At 53.1% G+C, this 19855-nt stretch overlaps 1 protein-coding gene across 1 annotated transcript; it reads right to left on the minus strand.

Moving 5' to 3' along the window:
• Positions 1 to 1458: 1458 nt before the first annotated feature.
• On the minus strand, positions 1459 to 17889 carry LOC100909002 (homeobox protein HMX3-like). Its single transcript, XM_029113231.1, has 4 exons — positions 17343 to 17889; positions 8691 to 8693; positions 2346 to 2507; positions 1459 to 2216 (listed from the first exon to the last, which is right to left on the minus strand). Exons 1-4 carry the CDS (start codon positions 17887 to 17889, stop codon positions 1459 to 1461), a joined length of 1470 nt encoding a protein of 489 aa, XP_028969064.1.
• Positions 17890 to 19855: the final 1966 nt, after the last annotated feature.

A 19855-nucleotide genomic window follows, 5' to 3' on the forward strand; every position in this document is an offset into this window, starting at 1 on the left:
ATAATTGGAGAGAAGTCCCTGAGATCTCGGGTGCGACTGCGGGCTCGATAAGAGAAGGTTGGCGAGCTCGATAAGAAAAGGTCGGCGAGCCGCCGCGGTGAGTCCTCGGTTGACAGTCTGACGACGGGCCAGCGGCCGACACGACAGTGCGGTCATCCAACTATCGGAAGCCAGTAATGTGGATAGTTAAGCTGGTGGATCCACTGCGCACGGTATATATCTCTTCTTCTCGCTTGCCTTCTCACTCACTCACTCTCTGAGATGATTTGGAAATCCCCGACGTAATAATTCTCGGCTCAACGAAGTAACCGCGCTCCGAGAGGAGCTTACGGGCTTAAGCCTCCAACCTCTCCTCACTCAGCATCGGCCGCTATATACTACGGCTGCTCTCGATCTAATTTTCCCCTGGTAACAATATAACGTTCATGTGTCTGCGGTCGTTTGTTCGCGCGGTGGTATACCTCGGTGCGCGGTGTTCGAAGCTTCGCCCCCGATCGGCTCCATAGATACAGTGAGCCCGCAAGCGGCGTCCAGATAGGGTCGTGGGATTTCTGAAAGAAACGCTTGAACGAAGAAACATCGTTCTCAGTCAGGTGCTCGCAGATTCTGCTCCGAAGGAATTCACCTAGGCGGAAAACAGCCGTATCAGAGTGAGCATGGGTTGTTTATTCGCTGGAAATGATTCGTCGCTTACATTTCGTTTGGTTTAACTTGGTCGTACTGATTACCTTGAAACTGTACATAACACAAATCACAGTGAATCACACGACCACTTACCATTCCCGGAATTCATTCAATAGGAGCTCTGTACAATTGTCGATTTTCCGCGGATAATCGGCTGCATTTCTAAACTTTTTCCTGACACGCAAATACTACACATCAATACTCATCTGAATGTACTGCAGTCAATGACATTAGTATTTAGTCCCGGTGTTTGGAGGCGCCTCCGATGTCTTCACTTTCCGGCTCGGGAGCATCCGTCCGGACGGCACCGAGAGTGCCGTTGGGGAGCTCCTTCGTGGCCTCTATAAATGCTCGTAGTGGAATGCCTCGTCCCCCGATGAATGTCTATCATGATAGGTGTATACTTCCATCTAAGTGAGTATCGCCTTACTTAACGGTGTTTGCTCCCCGCTCCTCGCTTCTGTTCCTATCTCCGACCCGAACGTCTTTCCGTATTTGATACCTACCACGCATTCGGTCGACCGTCCTCGTACCTAAAGAATTGCATTTTTCAGTTTGAGTCTACCCTGAATTTCCTTTCCGACTACCTAGAACGACATCCGGAATCTGTTGCCGTCGCATGAATCTAGTGATATGATTCCTTCTTGGGTTTGAGTACAACACGCGCCCTTCCGCATTATTACGCTCCTCCGTTCCCCGGTCTCTCGATTCGCCCGATCGATCATTTCATCCATAGCTCCCCCGACCTCATTGAAACACAGCGAACCTACTTCTCTACACGAGTCCGGACAACTGAGAAGGTCTCAGAGATCCGGGCGAAGTTGACGGGGAACCAGCAGCACCGGGACCTTGCGCGAACTGATGATAATACAACGAAGCCGGGTAGACCGCTGCCCCGGCTGCGAGTGCGGCGGCAGCGCTTCCGAGAGCTGTCAAAGCCGGTGCGGTTGTTTGGGAAGAGGGCGAAGTAGCTGTCGGTCGAGCAATAGGTGAACTGCGGTTAATTTGGACACTGGACGAAACCGTAGCCTCTGATGGTCCCAGAGGGAGCACAGAAGCTGCGGTTGATACAGTCGTGGTCACTCCGGTGGGCGACGAGGAGGAGCTTGAGCCACCTTCGTGGTAGAGGATCGGCACTCGGACTATTCCGTGCGCGGCCGCGGCGGCATGCTGTGCCATGCTGTTGGCTTCGATCTCAGCAGCCAATTGGCGCTTCCATTTATTCCGTCTATTCTGGAACCAGATCTTCACTTGGGTCTCGGTGAGGTGGAGAGAAGCCGCGAGCCCCGCGCGTTCGCTGCTCGAGAGGTAGCGCTTACAGTCGAACGTGGACTCGAGTTGGAAAACCTGACTACGGGTGAATACGGTCCTGGTCTTTTTCTTCCGTCGCTGAGAATTTTTGTCGTCGATGCGAGAATCATCTTTCACGTCGTCGTCATCACAATCGGAGTCGAGCTGATGCGAATGAGTGTTGCCGACAGAAAGTCCAGGGTGGTGAAAGAGACTGCCTCCGGGACGGCTCATCGGAGAACCTGGAAATTCAAGGAAAAGAAGCGGGATTAGAACCCGAATTCTACTGTTAGGTTAGAAACTCTCGCCCGGGTTCTCGATCGAACGCTAGTCACCGTATTTGTGGAATTGCGGAGCGGGTAGAATCGCACCTGGAGAAGTGCTTGAGGAGGGGAGCATTGCCGATGAGGGCAGGTGTTGACTTGGAGCAGGACTCGAAGTCGATGAGGCTCTGGCGCTGTCAGCTGAGGCAGGACGTTCGAGTTTTTGGAAATTGTTGCTGCCGGGCGACACTTCACGTTTGATGGCATCTCCTGGAACAGCAATCGTCGAGATACATTAATCTCAGCTCGAAGCGATGCACACTCCGGTGGCGGAAGCTGCCGCTTGTGTCTTGGTACTCCTGACTGAGTATGTGAATGATGCATCGCATGCAGCAAATCGCTATGCTTTTGAATGAGCTATTCTTGACATTATCTCATGGTAATCCTCATGTACGAGGGAGGCCGCTCGTCATCGTCGCAGCCGTCGTCGCCAACACCTATGACGAGCGCTTCGACGGGAATCTCAAAATCCTCTAAAAGCCTCGTCGCCCGAGGCGAACAAGTTCCTCGTTTTGATCGCCGGGCTATTCGTGTCCAGGTACGCTCTGAGAAACTCACAGACGCTTATGTGGATGACGGCAACGACGACGACTCAGCGCTCGTCCGGTGGGTAGTGGATACAATCAACTCGAGTTTCGCCGGAATCGACTATTGTTGCAATTCTTCCTTTTTGCCCTCTCCTAAAAGACTTAGCCGCATCCCGGAGCGTTCGATTCGTTCCTCGGTGGACAGTGCTCTCCTTGATATGATCCCCTCCCTACGTTCACGCGACTCTGCTTAATAGACTGTGTCACGAACCGGGCCGTCAGATTTTGCTAGCCAATGTACGTTATTGTCATCCGCACCTTCTTGGATCCTCTGACGCTCTTCGCCTCGGAATATCTCTTCTCGTCCCCTCTCCTGCTCTCATCGAGCTCGGCTCATTGCACGAGATGTCTTTGCTTGTTGAACTAATTTGGCTTATACATACATGGAGCACACTGTGCCGGCACGTGTCAACTCTCGTCGGCTCAAGCGGCCTATCGAAATGACACGTTGGTACCACACGTGACCGAGAGGCGTGCTGCGGAAATAAACACCCACTCTTCTATGTACTGTGTGCGACAGGAGCCACGGCGGTATGAATATCGAGATACAGCAATCCGCTTCTTGCGATATGGGAATCCATTCCGGGAGCTCTCCTGGCGAACGAGCCTGTGAGCCATTCTCCCCCCCCCCCCCGTCCCCAAGCGGCCCGGTATGGGTAATTAAAGACCGAAAAATCGGTATCTGAATCGCGTGGGATGCGTTTCACAGAGAGCCATGCCAACGCCTCCGAGGATAATCTTACCATGGGAGACTTATAGATCCGATACGACGTGATTGGGTATAAAACTTGCGTTACTCGGTCGCAGCCAGAAACCAAGTTTATGATCGAGATATATTCGCTCCGAGGACCTTAGGAACTGGCGGGTATACAACGTGACGATGTCCACCTTGGGAGCCGTTTGACGTGACATACCGCCTTCCTGGTGTAGCGAACAGCGAGGAGGGAGCGGGCTGCTGAGCGCCGAGTCTTCTTATGCCCGCCTGCTCGGTGGCCAACGGGCGACATCCGATAGCTTCATAACAATACTTTACCGCCGTCAGCGGTGGGAGCAACAAGATTAAGCCGTGAAGATAACCTCATCTATAGCGGCGATGCGATGTGGACAAGTCACACTTTCTACTCTATCTTTCGCACAGTGGAAGAGGTGAGCGGACTGAAGCACGCCATAAAACCCGTGGTCGATGTCTTCCCTGGATGTCCCGCGTCCGTTTGATGTAGGACGAGGCTTTTGGGATGCTGGAATGGAGGCAGCGAATCCTGGTCAAACGCGATTTTCAGATCTCTTTCCTGCTCGTTGAGAGCTTTTTTGGGCTTTGCTCTCGGAGGAGAGAGAGTTTACTTCGTCGCCCTGCTTGCCTCGCGTCAACGCGTTTGCCTCAGGCAGGATGTCTTCATTTTTTCCTTTCCTTGCCCGTGCAGTAGTCGTAAGCTCTGTGATTCGATGTGGGATGTTCGACGCGGGTTCTCCCCGCCCCCTGCGTCCCCGGAGCGGATGAGTTGACGTCCTGAAAATGGTCGCCTTCAGCCGTATGGGGCGGCTATTCTCGAGGTATCATTCGATATGAAAGGTAGCCACCTCTCTCCCGGAGATGCGACCCTGTGAGGGGTGGGACGAAGATGCCGAGCTGGAAATCGAGGGGAAAACTATTCCTCCTCAGTCATTTCGTCTTGTTTGACGACTCCAACTAGGAGTGCTCGCTGTTTCCTCCATTCGAAGAGCGATTTGGTAAGTTGGTTGTTTATTTGTTTCTTGAGCAAGCACCCGGTATCGAGTTGCCACATTGAACATGGATAGACAGGCATTTATTCACGCGGTTTTCGAAGCGACAGCGAGGCTCGAGATTGGCTCTCGGCTCGGAGCGCTGACGAGTGGATTGAGACATCCGGTCCCCCGAGATCCACAACGAGGGAACAAATGACAAAGGCTTTTTAACGAGCACTCAGGCGGCACGGCTTCGCCACAGACGTCTCCAGAGTTTCACGGCTGTCAATCATTGCACTCAAGTGTGGTCCATGCGAGGATTGCCCTATTGAGTGATGTGACGGCGCTTGGATCGCCTTCGTTCTTATTCGCATATTACGAGCACGACCTAACGAGTTTGTGCGGAGCTGAATTGAGTAAGTATATGATCTCATTGCGGCACTCACGATCGCGGGTCACCTAGCCAAAGCAGGGCTTCGAGACAAAAACCGCAGACTGCGCTACTGAGCAGAAAATGTACACTTGGGTTGGGGCGAGAAACAAGTCAAACAGTCGGAAAAGCAAAGAATCGCCGTCCATGCACCCGGCGGTCTCAACATGACGAGCACAATCCGATGAAACAGCCAGCGGCTCTCTCGGGCCTGGAGTCTCATTCAGGTGAAGGCGAGCGTGAGTTTGAAACTTTGATGGCTTCTTCGTTCTGTCCGTCCGGAGTCTCCAGAGACTCCGTCACTCGAGTACTCGGCTGAGGTCATACAGGAAATCTTCAGAACTGCTCAGACAAAAAATATGCTACGCATTGCATCATTTCCACCTCGGAGCTGATCTTGAGGTTCGCCTCGTCTGCTTCGTTATAGAGTCCGTTCCCGGCGAGAGGTCGAAACTTCATGGATGACATCCCTCCGCAGGGTCTTCGGATTCAGACGAATCTGAGCACGATCAGTTGCCGTACGTCGTCGTCGTCGTCAAACCGATGCTTTCAGTCTCAAGTTGTACTCGCTCAAGCGACAGGCGTGTTGTTCATCATCTTCAAACGGCGGTTGCTCCAAGTCGCTAATTACGACAAGTCCAGAGAAGAGCTCTTTTCATCCGACGCAGCAAACATACGCTTTTGCGTAGCTATCGTTGCTTTATTGAACTCTCCCCGCTGATCTGTTTACAGTCGCTGCCGCTGGACTCTAGGGGTCGCTACTCCCGACTCCCCGACCGCACTCCTGCACAAAATGCAGACGAGCGACAGACGGAGAAATATTTAGATGGATGGATGGATGGAGAGATAGCTTACGAGAAGGCCCTCTTGACTCGGTTTGGCTCACTCGCCCGCCGCGGCCGAGTCAGTTGTCCCGCCTCCCCGCCGCCAGCCACGGTAAACTCCGACGACTCAATTACCTCGAGTTAGCTTTGGAATTGAGCATTAAATGAAGCTTTTCATCGCAACTCATCAGACTTCAAAGAGGCTTTGAAAGACGTCGTCGTCGACGACGGCAACTGTCAACCCAGAGCCAGAGCGGGGAGGGTTACATGCTGCGACCGATGACTGACTGCTTTGCTCTCCTCTGGCGCAATGAGAGTCGACCCACGGAAAAAATCGCTCGCTCTCCAGCTCTGCTCCCGTTTACTCTTCCGGGAGCTATCCGTTTGATAGGGATAGGGGACCATCCAGTTGCTCCGGCCTCTGATCAACCGTGTGATGGCTAAGAGTCGTTCGAATAGTTCAAGCAAGATATTCAGCAGCAGCAGCAGCAGTCAGTCAGACTCGATCGTGTCGCGCAACTGCGGATAATGTGGCGGCTCCGGCGAGCGCATCGCGAAATTATGCCCCGCCGAGTCTAGCTCAGATCTTAAATTCTCCTAATGAGAATGAATCAGCATCGAATTTCCTCCCCCGCGCCAAAATTTTTGCCTCTGACCGGTCGGGCGCAGAGTCCGCGATTTAATTAGGAGCACAAATCAATCTGTCTTCTGTTCGAACGAGGGAAAAATCGGGAAGTGGGATCGAATGAGATACTGAGCTCTCATCGGCAGACATTATCGTGTCGATCCTCGACAGAGAACTCATACATGACGGATCTACGCGCAGTCATCGTGAATGATTCCTCCACATGAAACTCCCCGGAATCCTTCAGATCTCGGAAAGTCCTGCTCGAGCCGCCGTTTCTCACTCTGGAACTATGAATTCGGAGCTCAATCGTTGCTGCCTCGCGAGTACTGGTGGAACCCAAGGAGAAGTAATATTCCCGGGGGTCGCAAGAGAAACATTCGAGAGATAACTTCAACCGCAAGTACTCTCCGGTTCGACCTGAGGCTGAACAATCAAGGAGAGACGATAGCGAGGTCTGGTAGTCGATAGAGAGGGGGACGAAAATGAAGCTGCAATCATAGCAAATTAAAAGTGAGTTCATAGTTTCCTCGCAGTCACTCGATCAGAACGCTACAGATCGGTGAGAGATTGAGTTTGTTAAAGCTGCCGCTGCCTCCTCTGGCTTGGTCGACAATGGGGAACGAAAGTTGGTCTCACTCTCTTGTCTCCCCTCCCAGCAGCCACCCCTCGTCCAGGTCGTCTGGCAGAAAATCATGTACTTCTTTGTTGAGTCAGCGAATCGAGAGTTCAGGTAACATCCTCTGAGCTTCGTTGCTCGTCGACATAGTCGAAGTCGTTCTTGGGGTGAATGGGAGCGAGTAGGACTGATATGACGACCAATCACTCTGCTGTCGATCTCGGGTTGCGAGTCGCTTAAGTGCTTCTCCAAAGTTAGCCAAAAGCGAGTTTGGCCGCAACATCCGAAACAATGAGGTATTTCCGCATTTTGTCTCAAATGCCGCGCCGGAAACAGTTCCTATTCGCTTGGAATGAGTTGCGAAACATTTCTGCGTTTTCCGGCCTCTCGGATTACTCCTGCATTGAGGAGCTATCGAAGCTCGGGCCCAACTCGGCCGCTGTGAGCTAGATCCGACCCGCATCAGCTTACCTCGGATCGCTTTTGGCCAGACTTGGCTCAGACCGAATAGACGAGAGAATACTTTTAGCGATATTGCTCGGGTACGGAAGGCTACAGCGACTCCTCGGATTTATGTTCATTCCGAAGACCCCCGTTCAATCGGGCAAACCATCCGTATAACATCCACCAAATAAAACAAATAGGCTCGTCTCGAAAGCGAAAGGACGCAGAGCTTCAGGATCATGGGTAGCAGAGAGAATCAATACCGGAGTGGCTGTTCCCGGTCGGAGGCGTTCACGGGAATAGTATTGATCCGTCCTCGAACATTCTCATGATATTCGCCGGAGGATTCTCCAAGCAGCCCAAGTTCCAAGCTCCCGAGTCTCTGAGATTCGGCGCCGTCACTGCGACACGTCGAGTGGGGCAGTCGGGCATCGGTACCACCAAAATTCGGAAACATTCAACTGCATTTCAGGAGAATGGGCTCCAGGGGAGATGGGTGTAGGATGGAGCCGGTAAAGGTTTGACTCTAACTGTCATTCAAACCGTCCCTCCATCGTCGGTCCGTTCGACTTTCGATGCCGGAACTCTTCATCAGGTCGAGTGGCTCCGAAATAGAGGCCGCGGAGAGGAGTGGTTCCGTTGAGCGGGCCTATTATCCACTGCATTAGTGCAACTGTCAGGAACGAACGCGAGGACCGAGGAAAGACCCCGTCGAGCTGTAGAAGAGTAATTAACACGAGCCGATTATCACCTGACGCCCAACTCTATCGGGGGAGGCGATGGCAACCGCTACCGACCCGGCTGCAGATCTCCCTCGGTAACCTGACATTTTGATAAGAGCACACGTAAGACTGGGTCACTCGACAGAGCGAGTGTGTGAGGTGCATGAAGCGCCGCTTGAAGTTGTGAAAGGTGCATTTGAGCGTAGTCTGAAATCGTCGAGTCCTTTCCACGCTTCCGCATTCCGAGGAAGAGTTGCCGTCGGTAAAGTGTCAAGACCATGGGACTTCAGGGACAGAGCTCTTAATCGGATCCCTCATTTAGGAAATTCATGACCAACCCTCTTAGCATATTCTATGGATGCGCTTGCCGCGAGCAAAAAGTCAGTTCGCCAGCCGGTCACTCCCCCACTCATTCACTCTGCCTATCTATGCATCGACCCCCTCCAGACGAGAGCCCGGTGCTGGACGGCTCTTAAACAAATCATATGTTTCCGTATACATAGCCTCAAACCGGCTTCTTAGCTTGATTGATGTACCCGCTGTCTTTCTCTCTCTTTGTGTCATGATAGAAGGTGCATTAAATTTTTATAATCACTGTTGTGTACGCCCTCCCCGAGCGCGCTCGGGCACCCGCCCGCCGCGGCCAAGTCTTTCGACCGACCGGTCGGGCAGCCAGTCAGTCGGTGATCTTCCTCGCGGCAGAACGGTGTACACTGTGAATAGAGGATAATGGGAAGATTCCCGCTGTTAGATTGAGAACGACTCCCTTTTCTACTGCCGGCACCGCTGTGGCGCAACAGGACCACCAATTTGTCCCTCTCGATGATAGAGACCTCATGCATCTCGTATCGTCATCACCCCATTTAAAGCCGCATAGGATTCCCAACCGCCCTCGCGTCCCATCACTGTCTCTTTATTGGCTTAGAGTTCAACTTTGTCCGATGATGATTCCTACTGCTTGCACCGATGAAGAAGGGAAGCGGGACGGCTCAGCGAGTGCGATCGGGTATGGACAAAGTATTCACTCCGTGTTCGCCTCTGTTGCGAAATACTCGTATTCATCCACGACCCTTCTGTCGGCGCGCGACTCCTCGGGATCCCATACCGAGGGAAGTCGAGATCAGCCATAGAAGTAGTGGAATCGGTCACGAGTCACGAGCCCATCGTCGACTGCAGATCACAGAGATCAGCTGATCGATCAGAGATAGACCACGAGCTGGGTATAAATCGGGCAACAGGGGACGGCGGCGTCGTCGTCAGTCTACCGTTTATTGAATCCAAGCCGAGCGATTTCCCTTGAGCGACGACACTTGAATCCAATCGCTCTGATGATCGAGACGAAAGGAGTCCGCGCCGTGCAGGGGAGAAGAATTAATGATTGAACTTGTTATGTGTCGACTCCCGCTCGAGTTTACACGACTGCGCATGAGTGTGTAAGTCATTGTCGATCCAGGTGCTCTTCGAAATCTCGCTGCCGAAACAGCTCAGATGGGAGGAACGGGTTAATACAATCGTCACATCAGGATACGAGCTGCAATGCCGTTCCGCGTGGCCTCTAGTAGTTTCTAGTAGGCGGCAGCGACCGGCCGCCTCACTGGTCGGTCGGGTCGATCTCTCTCTCTCTCGATGTGAAATTTACACTCGTTAAGTTGATTCCCCAAAGTGCCATAACATCGATCAGGTTAGGCGCTCCTTTTTACAATCTGTTCACCGTCTCCTTGTTCATCGTTGAAAGAGAGATCCGCTCTCTGGCACCGTGCCCGCTCGCTTCATGCATGCGTGCATGCACGCTCGTTTGAATGCATGTAATAGGAAGGTACCTACTCCTTGGAGTCACCCAGTCAGTCCGTTCGTCTGCTTTCGGGTGGGAGTGGGGAGGGGAGGCTCAAAATTAATCGTTTTCAAGATCGTTGCAAGTGTGCTCCGACAAAATCGATTCATGCCAATCTGTCTCGTCGAGGGACGTTGAGCAAAGTTCTGATTTCCATCGCTGATATTTTCGCTCGGTCGTTCGTCAGCCCTGCCAGCTTTGCATCAAGGACTCGCTGGGAGTGATAAGCACGCTCCAAGATCAAATGGAAACTCGAGCTGAAACCAATCGATGCGAAGGAGAATGTTGGGTGTAACAGGTTCCACCTATCAGTCAGCTGAGCTTGGGTACCAAATCATCCACATGCTCGGTTTGACCGTATGACCGACCGACCGAGCAAGCAATCAATCACTCAATCAATCTTGAATGGAGATCAGAGACTCGACTCGCTGTCAGGCCGAACTCGAGCTCTAGGGTTAGTTTGCCTCCGCTTTGTTTAGCCTTCCGCCGCAGCCCTATCGTAGCCTCCCTCGACTACGGTAGCAGTCTATGTTGCTCCTTCTCCGCTCGGAGTTTCCATCTCCATGCATCTCTTGTTCACGTCGGTCATTATTCTAATAGGCACTAGGGTTGACCGGCTCGCTCCGAGTCGAACAGCTTCTCCAGCTCGCTCCATATAGTCGCCGACTAGCGTCGACTGTCTGCCGGTCGGCCTGCCTGCCCGCCCGCTCGCCGGCTCGTCCGCCTGCCCTACACTGCTCTAATTAGCAGGCAATACATTATTGACGAGGTCTTTGACGGACATCGGAAGCTTTCCTCACCAGCTCAAGAGGAAAAACGGGACATGCCCTGACTGGCGACGAGGCAATTAGGCGGTACCGGAGAGGTCCCGTTCGCACATTTTGTTCTGCTGTCTCTTCTCTAATAGGTTTAGATTTTTTACCGCTGAGAAACGCTAGGATCACGTCAGCTCGTTTTGCATTCGGGACGATTTTTAGGCTCTGCGTACCGCAACCAGACGGAGCGGTCAAATACCCCACCGGTACGTTTTCTCCCAGAGCGGAATAACGCACAATCACGAGGCTGATCGGAAACACGAGCGGGAAATCGAGCTCATTGGGAGAGATCCAAACCCCAAGGTGGGGATTTCTGCTCGAATTCGCTGTCATACTCGGCGGAGTCAATGGAAGAGCAACAAAAACCTTTAAAAAAGCACACCCTTTGCATGACTCGGCGCCACAGTGGTGTTATGTTCGAGTTGATCTCGTTACAAGTGGCAACATGTCAACGCCTCGGCCTTTGTTGAGCTGTCGAGCTCTCAATAAACGCGTCATCCAATCAGTTCGGTTAGTTCTTTGGCTGGTTCGTTTGTGTGTCCCTCGGTGCGTCCACTCATCCATCCCTGTGAGGTTTCACCTTTCCGAACGGGAGTCCCTCAAAAAATCATTGTGATCAACGCTGCTCCGCGATGCTCGCAGGGTGCAATGGCGGCGGCAGCGGCAGCAATAACAATCCCCTCGAAGAACTAACAAACACTCGGTCGCTCGCTTGCTGCTCAATAAAACACAAGCTCAACGAGCTAGGGAACGAGTCTGAATCGAGCTCCTCTCGAGCGTAAAATGTTGACGATCTGGTTCGCATCGGAGGCAAGCGAATCAGGGCCAACTTGGATCACCATCGAATTCTCGAGGAACTCGGCTATTCTCACGAGCAGTCTTTCCGCCCAGGGAAAACGAGATGAGAACAATTCCTGCCGGTACAGAGGTCAGCACGCTAATTGATCAGCTGAGCGAAATGTTTCTGAAACCGGAGGTATTGCAGTCAGGTCGTGAGGTTTCACACCTTGTTTGTCGGATCTTGACGGACCGCTAAGCAGCCTCTAGAGAAAGATTGGCGCTCCTCCTCTCCTTCTGGGGGTAGCGCTCAGAAGTGCAGGAACTAAATACTTGTGTTCATGCGAGCATGTGAGCGAGGCGCCGCGCGCGTTTGTCTGTTCTCGCGTGTGTCGATCCGTGTGTGGCTTCGCCCATGGATATCCCTCGGGTAATGAGGTGAAGTGGTGCCCAAACCGCGAGGAGTCATTGGCATCTAGCGGCAGGGGATCATTCGAGTGCCTGTCGGCCTATCTCTCTATTCGGTGTTTTCCGCTCACTGAATCCACTAGCATGGGGTTTCTGAAGACTCCGGCCTATCCGGATTCCATACACCATCTCTTTTTCCTCCGTTCTTCCTCATCGCCTGCTCGCCTGACTGGCTGACTGACGGAAATACTGACTGACTGACTATCGGACTCTCAGATGGCGGCCGCGATGTTCGAATCCTCTTCGGGCCGGCTCGCTGGGGTAGGCCCGTTTATTTTTTCGTTCGCAGGGAGAGCACTCTTCGATGGGCACAAGTGCAAACAGTGATGTCAGTTCCTACCCTGGTTTCCGCTCGGAAGAGTTGGGTGCATCGCTAATGGCTAAAAGATCTCGGTTTGATGTAAGAACATGCAAACACTTCATAATCGGGTGAACCAACTCCACAAAACGGATGCTTGAGTTGGTGTCGGGTACCTGCTTGTTGCACCTGCTTGTTGTCAGCCCTCCTTTTTATACTCGAATTCTCGAGTGTTTCACCTTAATAAATTCGATCCTGCTCCGTTGGACGCTCATGATCGCACGGAGCTCACTCCGCATCGAGCAGGCAGCGTCACCCTGTGCCAGAGTAAAGAGCGCTCTTTCCGCCCCCGGAGCTGCGTACCGTTAGTGCCCGGAATTTCTGACCTGAAGGCAGAAGAAATTCGGTGCAAAGAAAATCAGAGCTAATCTGTAAGCTATCAGAACGCGGGGCATCACCAGATGCGGCTAGTGGCCTCATGGTCGCTCGCTTGCTCGTTCAATTTCGAAATTCGAAGCTGCGACCCTCAGCGGAACGGCAAACGGGAAAAGATACAAAATGCAAGAGGTCTCAATGACTGACTGACTAACTGGCTGTCTGCCTGTCTGTTCGAGGGACACACGGAGAGCAATGACGATCGTATACGATATCACGAGGAAAATCAAAAGAGCCCAACCCATCCTGTGTAACAATGCACACATTAGCCGCTCCCTCTATCACGACCTGTTCGTCCGTGCTCTCGATTGTACGCTCCTCGAAAACGCTCTTTAGTCTCCTACTCTAGCTATTTCACATGTTTCGTATACTTTGTTTCTTCTTGATCGACTAGGGAAAGTGAGCGCGAAAGCCAAGCAACGACAGATGGTTCGTCTGATCGGACCGAGCTCCGAGGATGCTCCGTTGTCTCCTTCCCACCCGGAGCCTTATCTTACCGACAGTCAACTATTGCTGTAGATACGCGTAGCCTTCGAGCACGCGCCCCTTACCTCCACCGAGTTCCCCCCGAGCAGTCAGATACGATCATCATATCGGCGCGATTGCTCGAGCAGGAACCGAACGCCACTGGAAATTAAACGAGGAGAAGAGGTCGCGAGCATCAAACACTCTCGGATGGCGGCTTCATGCCTGCGGAGTGGCTTCGCTATTTAAAACGTCATCCATTAGGGCGGGAGCCCGGAAGAGACCGACGACGACGACAGTGAGGAGTTGGACACCCGTCGCGTTCTTGAGTAATGGGCTCAACAGGAGAGCCCGACCTACACATTGAAGAGACAGTGCGGAGTGGGTCGACAAACAAGATGAACAGGAAAAACAGGAGGATGGGAAGGAGAAGAGGATCAAAAGCCTCTCTCGCAGTCGACTGACCGGTAGATATCTTAGCGAAAGCTAATTGAAAAGGCCAGGAATGTTCTCGGATCCGACGCTGCGTACGAATAGCTGCGGCATAATTGGACTAGGATAACGATGAACGGCGACTGTACGATCCTAATGGATCGTCGACTGCGGGCTCTCCTCCAGGAGTCGAGGTATAGCTCTGACTGAGCTGGTCCGCGCGGTGGGTGTCTCTTGAAAAACTCTCGGCGGGACATAAAACGTTTCGCTTTGCCGCGGCGGCAGCAGCGTCAGTCACCTCCGAGTGGATTGGTAGATTGAGTTAGGGAAAACAGTTTTATCGGCAGCTACGACGAGACCGACCCACAAACAGAGGGAGGACAATATGGGTCTGTCTAGAGCATGCCAAAGTACTGACGCTCGCGGCCGTACGAGCGAGCACTTGCTAATCTGGCTTTGCAATCTCAACTCCGAGCCCGACTGACTGACTGTCTGGGCGAGTGAGTGAGTAGAGACTGACTCAGATCCATCAGGAGTGACAGGAGTCCTCGGGGACGACAAAAAGAGCTTCGATGACAAACAGCAAAACGACGCATTTTGCAAATGCTATAGAATTTCATCGCAATGACCGGTTTCTTGCTCGAACTGAGCCGGGAGACTGTAATCTCCATCCCCAGGCATGACCACAATTCAGATTATTTTACGGCTCGCTCGCGTGAAATCGTGAATAGATTCCGAGGCATTAGGAGAGCATTGCGGAATCCCGTAGGGAAAAATCTGAGCAGCTCGTTCGCATAAGGAGACTGCTGACCACCGATCACCGCTCTTCCGGGCGTGGCATGGTGGAATGGAATTTTTCTCTCGATTCCGTCCTACTGGTCGTCCTCGATAAAATAAAGTCCTCCTGAGCGCTTGTCGAGCAAGCGGCCAGACGGGCCGCCGCGCCGTCGTTTCGCGAAATCGGAATCGAAGGGAGTGCTATGGCAACAACAACAGCCTTTGAAGGAAACCTAATCCGCGCGAAGACGCTTCATGGAGAAAACCGCTTTTGGACTTCAAATCTCCGATGACGACATGGCTTTAGTGGACTCTGAAAAGCCTCGAGTTCTCTTTTCCCTCTTTTCCCTGCTCCTGCGGCCGGCCAGCAGTCTGGAAAATCGCGTCGGCGGCATCCTTGGGGACTCGTTGAGCCGAACTGAAACGCTGAGAAGCAAGTCTTTGACCGAAAAAAACGCTCAGTTCTCTCTTCTGATGAGGGTTGGGCGGATGCTGGCCTCTGCCAACGAGCTTCTCTTCGACCGGCTTGCCGGGACGATCTCTTCTATGGAAGACCTCGCAATATTTGAGCCTCCGATTTCTTCGTTGGGCTCTGGTCTCTGGAGAAAATCCGACGGTTCCTCTCCGATCGTGAAACTGTCAGAATTTGCACAAACCCCATTGCTGTCCACGCAATTATCGATTTCTCGCACGGACGGGGAAAGCGACGAATTAGCACTGAGCTCGAGCTTCCCTCTTTTCGGCGGAAGTGGCTCTCGAGGCCAATATATCCGCACATCGGCCGTTAGGAAAGATCTAGAGTGATTTTTTTCCGGCCAGCTTCGCTCAGCTGACCGGATACTTCCCTTGGAATCGGGGCTGCTATAAACCCGTCTACAAGCCGCTTCATCGCCACCAGCAAAGCGGACAGGGCTATCGAAGGAGATTGCCCTCCTAGTTCTCGGCTTACTTAGCGTTAAAGCTCGCGTTCCGGCTTCACCCGGTCAGTCTTTTCGCCTCCACCGTCTCAACATCGGGAACGGTATTTAGCAACCACTGTGGGGGTTGGGGGCTCCTGATGATTGCCTGGAGGCGACTACGTCCCACATTGTCTTATAATTCCTCTTGGCTGGAACGTCGTTGAGTTTTGCCCGAGTACAGCTTCCATGACGCTCAAGGAGAGAGCCTGATCAGTTCCTGCTGGTGGTGTCGGCGGCTTCGCGGAGCTGTAGGCCCGAGGTTTGATCCCTTCCCTCTGGGAAATTCCGCTTCCGGCTCCTGTGATTGGCCCGGTTTTTATCGGGAGCAATGAAAGTCGAATTCCCGCCGAGGAAAATGCCGAGAGAAACTCAACTGACCCAAGAGTGCCGGACCGAATCACGAAAGCTATTGACAGCACCGCTCAGCCGAATTCCTGCTCGAATCGCTGGAGTTCGACATCTGAGCCCGAGAGATAGAGTCTGATGAGCGGCCGCCGCAACAAAGGATGAAGACTTTCGGTACCTTGAGCGAAGCGTCATCCGAGGAGAGTTCTCCTTTCCTGTTCTCCACATGTGGTCGAAGCTCGAGCAGTAAATGCAATGATGCTCCACCGTGCAGCGTATGTCGGTGAATTGAGCGGAGAGCTAACAGTGATTACCCCCGAAGCTGAGCTCATTGAAATGCCCAACTGGGAGCAATATTCGCCCGACGATCCCCATCCATTGGGACTGTTTTCATGGAACTCATACCCGGAGCGTAATCAGGAGCCATTCACGACCATCGTTTGCGTCAGCGCCTCTGGCAGATGCAGCGATAGATGCGATATTAATTGGCTCAGAGCAAAACGTATGGACAAAAGAGATACCGCATAGCCGTCCGACGGCCCGTGATAACGTCCGCGATTAGCGGAACTATCAGAGCGGGAGATACGGCTCTTTTACGGGTGAATAATAAATATGGTGCAGCTCGGTCTCGCCCCCGCCCCGAACCAGTCTGATTGGAATAAACAACCCGACAGTACTCCGACCGTGGGTCGAAATGTCGGAACTCTCCTCAAAGCGGTCCTGAGACTTGATACGATACAAGATACAATGATATCGTCGAGAGCGCGCCATGGCTAAGCGCTGTGTAGGATAATTCGGGGATGATTCAGTGTACGTTCGGTTTGTGTCTTAAAGGCAAGCAACGATTCAGCAGATCGTCTGAGAGCTTACGATGAATAATTTGCGCACTGAATTCAGTGAGTGCGCTTGGGGTCAGCCCCTCTCTGGCTCTGTCGACTCAGTTGCCTCCGCTCGCTTTGGTTCGGTCGACTCGGATTTAGAGGAGCGGCACGAAGACCGACGTCGGCGAACGATGAGTTGAAGAAGGAGCGCGGCGGCGACGACGAGAAGGGTATAGAGGACGACGACAACGAGGATTGGAGGTCCTCTGGGTATTTTCTTGGTCCTAAGCCGAGTGTGTCTTCCGGCGTGATTAATGCACGACCGTTTGAGCTGCCACTTGTAATTGTTTCCGAAAAGAAGTAACCGGCATCGACGATCAAGCCCACTCGCAATCAGATCATTCTACTCCAGCTCAAAGAGTCAGCCCCGTCCGCGGGCTACGCAACGAGGTCGAGCTTCGTTCGCAAGCTGAGGCCCCCGGAAGTTTTTCAGCTTCCAGTAGTCTAGGCCATTCCCCGCACCTTAGCAGAAGCTCTACAATGGGGATGTTGGAAGGGATTTTTCGTTTTTCAAATCGTATGTTCTCTAGAGTTAATGGGAGGAGTGCCGTTTTGACACTGGAAATTGACAAAAGCGTCGACAAGTCTGTCTCGGGGCAGAACTCACCTGTTCCCGCTGCGCAGTCTCTCGGAGAAATCTGACCTTGGATCCACGGATACCAGGCAGTGGGTTTCCGGGGCTGTTGCTGCTGCTGTTGTTGCTGCTGTTGTTGTTGATGATGTTGCTGCTGTTGTTGGAGTAGACCAACCATCGTGGGGAAAAGACTTGCGGCCTGAAGAGCACTCTGTGGGCGAAGCGCAGCTAATTGCGCATCCCAATACAGACGGGCAGCTGCCGCCTGCTGATCCGGATCGGCCGCCGTTGCAGCGTTCAGGAACAGAGCGGCGGCGGCGGCTGCTGCTTGCTGCTGCGCCATGGCTGCTAGACTTGCACTTTCGGCTGACTTGGTGGTATTCGACAGAAGCGAACTGATCGAGAACGCCGAAGACTTCATTGGGGACGGGGACGTTTTCACTGAGTTCGAGTTGTCATCGTCGTCATCGACGGTCACCTCGGGTTCTTCGGCGTCCGATGCCACGGGGCTCGGAGGTCGACCTCCGCTCGGTGGAGGGGCAGGAACCGCGGATTGCGTGTTCGTTCCCATCAGGAGCATCGAATTTGCTGTTCTACGAGAAGAGAGGATTTTCACGGTTTTCCGGGAGAAGCACCGTATGTCTTGGGATCACGTGGTGCTTCGGTCGAGTCCTGGAGGAGCACGGGTATTCGGTTCGAAATTCCTACGGATCTCCTCGAACACTGCGGAGCTCCCGGTCGGACTTCTCCGACGTCCGGACCCGCGAACAGCAGAGAGGGAGGAACACTTCGCGAGAATTTCGACGACAATTCGTCAACACTGAAACCTTGTCCGGGAAGCCCGCTCGAGTCTCGTGGTTTCTGTCTCCGAGCGGACGGAAGCAGTGATCGCGCACAGCAAGTGAAGAGCGACTTCTGTACGAGGACTTGCTCGGTCGCTTTATCGCTCGTTTGTGAGTCTGGTGCTTGTCGAAGACACGCGTTGCGCTCAGCTCAATTCTTCGAGTGGAACAACATAATAATAATCGAATCGAGTCGTCGTCGTTGTCGAATCGAGCTGAGCCTGCTTCTCTCTTTCCTTCCGAGGAGGGCGGCCGACCGACCAACCGAGAGATTGAGGACGGCGGGATCGGGCGAGAGGAAGTGAAGGAGGCAAGCGCGAGAGTAACTGAACACTTACAGCACAGAGTCTCCGACACACGGCCGACGAGCCAGTCATCTAGAAAAGGGAACCTCCTCCTCTTCGACAACTCCGGACGGCGGCGGCGAGCCCGCCAGCCAGCCAGCCAGCCAGGCCAGCGAGCAGATAGACAGGCTGGCGCTCGGGCTCCGCCTCCGCTCCGCCCCGCGCTCGAAAAGCGGGAGAGGACCGACTGCGAACGACTTTAGGAGGACTCTCGACCAACCTCAACCAACCAAGCAGGGCCATCTCAACAAAACTACTGGCTCACATACGACAATCGCTCTCGCTGTCTTCTCTCGCTATCTGTCTCGCTTTGGCGCGCGTATCCCCTCTCGGTCTGTTGGCAGCGGCGACAGAAAGGCACAAGGAGATAAAGGAAGTGAGTGCAAGATTCAACTCTCGAAGGTCGTTAAAGGAACATTACACAAATGTCGTCGTCGTCGCGAACATCTTTTCGCGGCGGCGGCGGCGGCGACGACCGCGGTAGCAATGACGGTAGCGACTTTGTTCGTCCATTTCGAGGGCCGGCATTCGCCCTGCTCCATCCATCCGCCGTCCCGCTAACCCCTGGGTTTCTCTCCGAGCCCCCGGGCTGCCATCGAGAGGCGCACACCGCAAAAACAAGAGAATGAGAGGGAGAGACGATGGCACAATAGAGTCTTGAATACGTCATCAAAGTACTCTTGTCATCGTATAATGTCCTCATCCCCTGGGCTCCTCTGCGGTTCGCAGAACTACTTTACGCCGTGAAGCGGAATCATAGAGATCATCGCTGTCGGAGTCTAAACTCGCCCGAGTTCTCCCGCTACTCACCAGTATTTTCGTTCCATTAGAAATCCGACCCTTCTCCACAATATGCAAACATACGTACATACGTATGTATCCATTTTCGCGTATCGATCGATGGCTGGATGAAACGTTTCTGCTTCGAGCATCGGATCACGTCTCCCTCTCAATGCGAGGGAACTCTATCGTATCATCCCGTACCTTCCTTCTTAAGCGAGTGTCAGTCTTGGTCTGACGATGACGTTGAGATAGTTTTCAGGAATTAGTGTGACTTGGAGAAAATAGCTCTGCGTATAAATGGTTCACGGCTTCATTGGTCTATACCCATACCCCACACGACCCCGCAACGCTGTACCACAGGACCACACTCCTTTCATCTCAGGTGCCGGCAAGCGGAATCGGGAAACAGGGATTGACCCCTGCGATGGATCTTCACGATGACTTCACAGGGGTGGGTTCTCAACCGTGGTTACTCTATTGAAAGGAATCGTTTGCTGAAAAACTGACAGCGGATGAGTGAGGGGTACGCATAGTGAGTCCAGAGATATGGCTGGAAGCGCTATTTATCTCCCGTGCG

Source organism: Galendromus occidentalis, unplaced genomic scaffold (genome assembly GCF_000255335.2).
Source record: "Galendromus occidentalis unplaced genomic scaffold, Mocc_1.1 scf7180000076438, whole genome shotgun sequence".
In the NCBI taxonomy this organism is placed as follows: domain Eukaryota; kingdom Metazoa; phylum Arthropoda; class Arachnida; order Mesostigmata; family Phytoseiidae; genus Galendromus; species Galendromus occidentalis.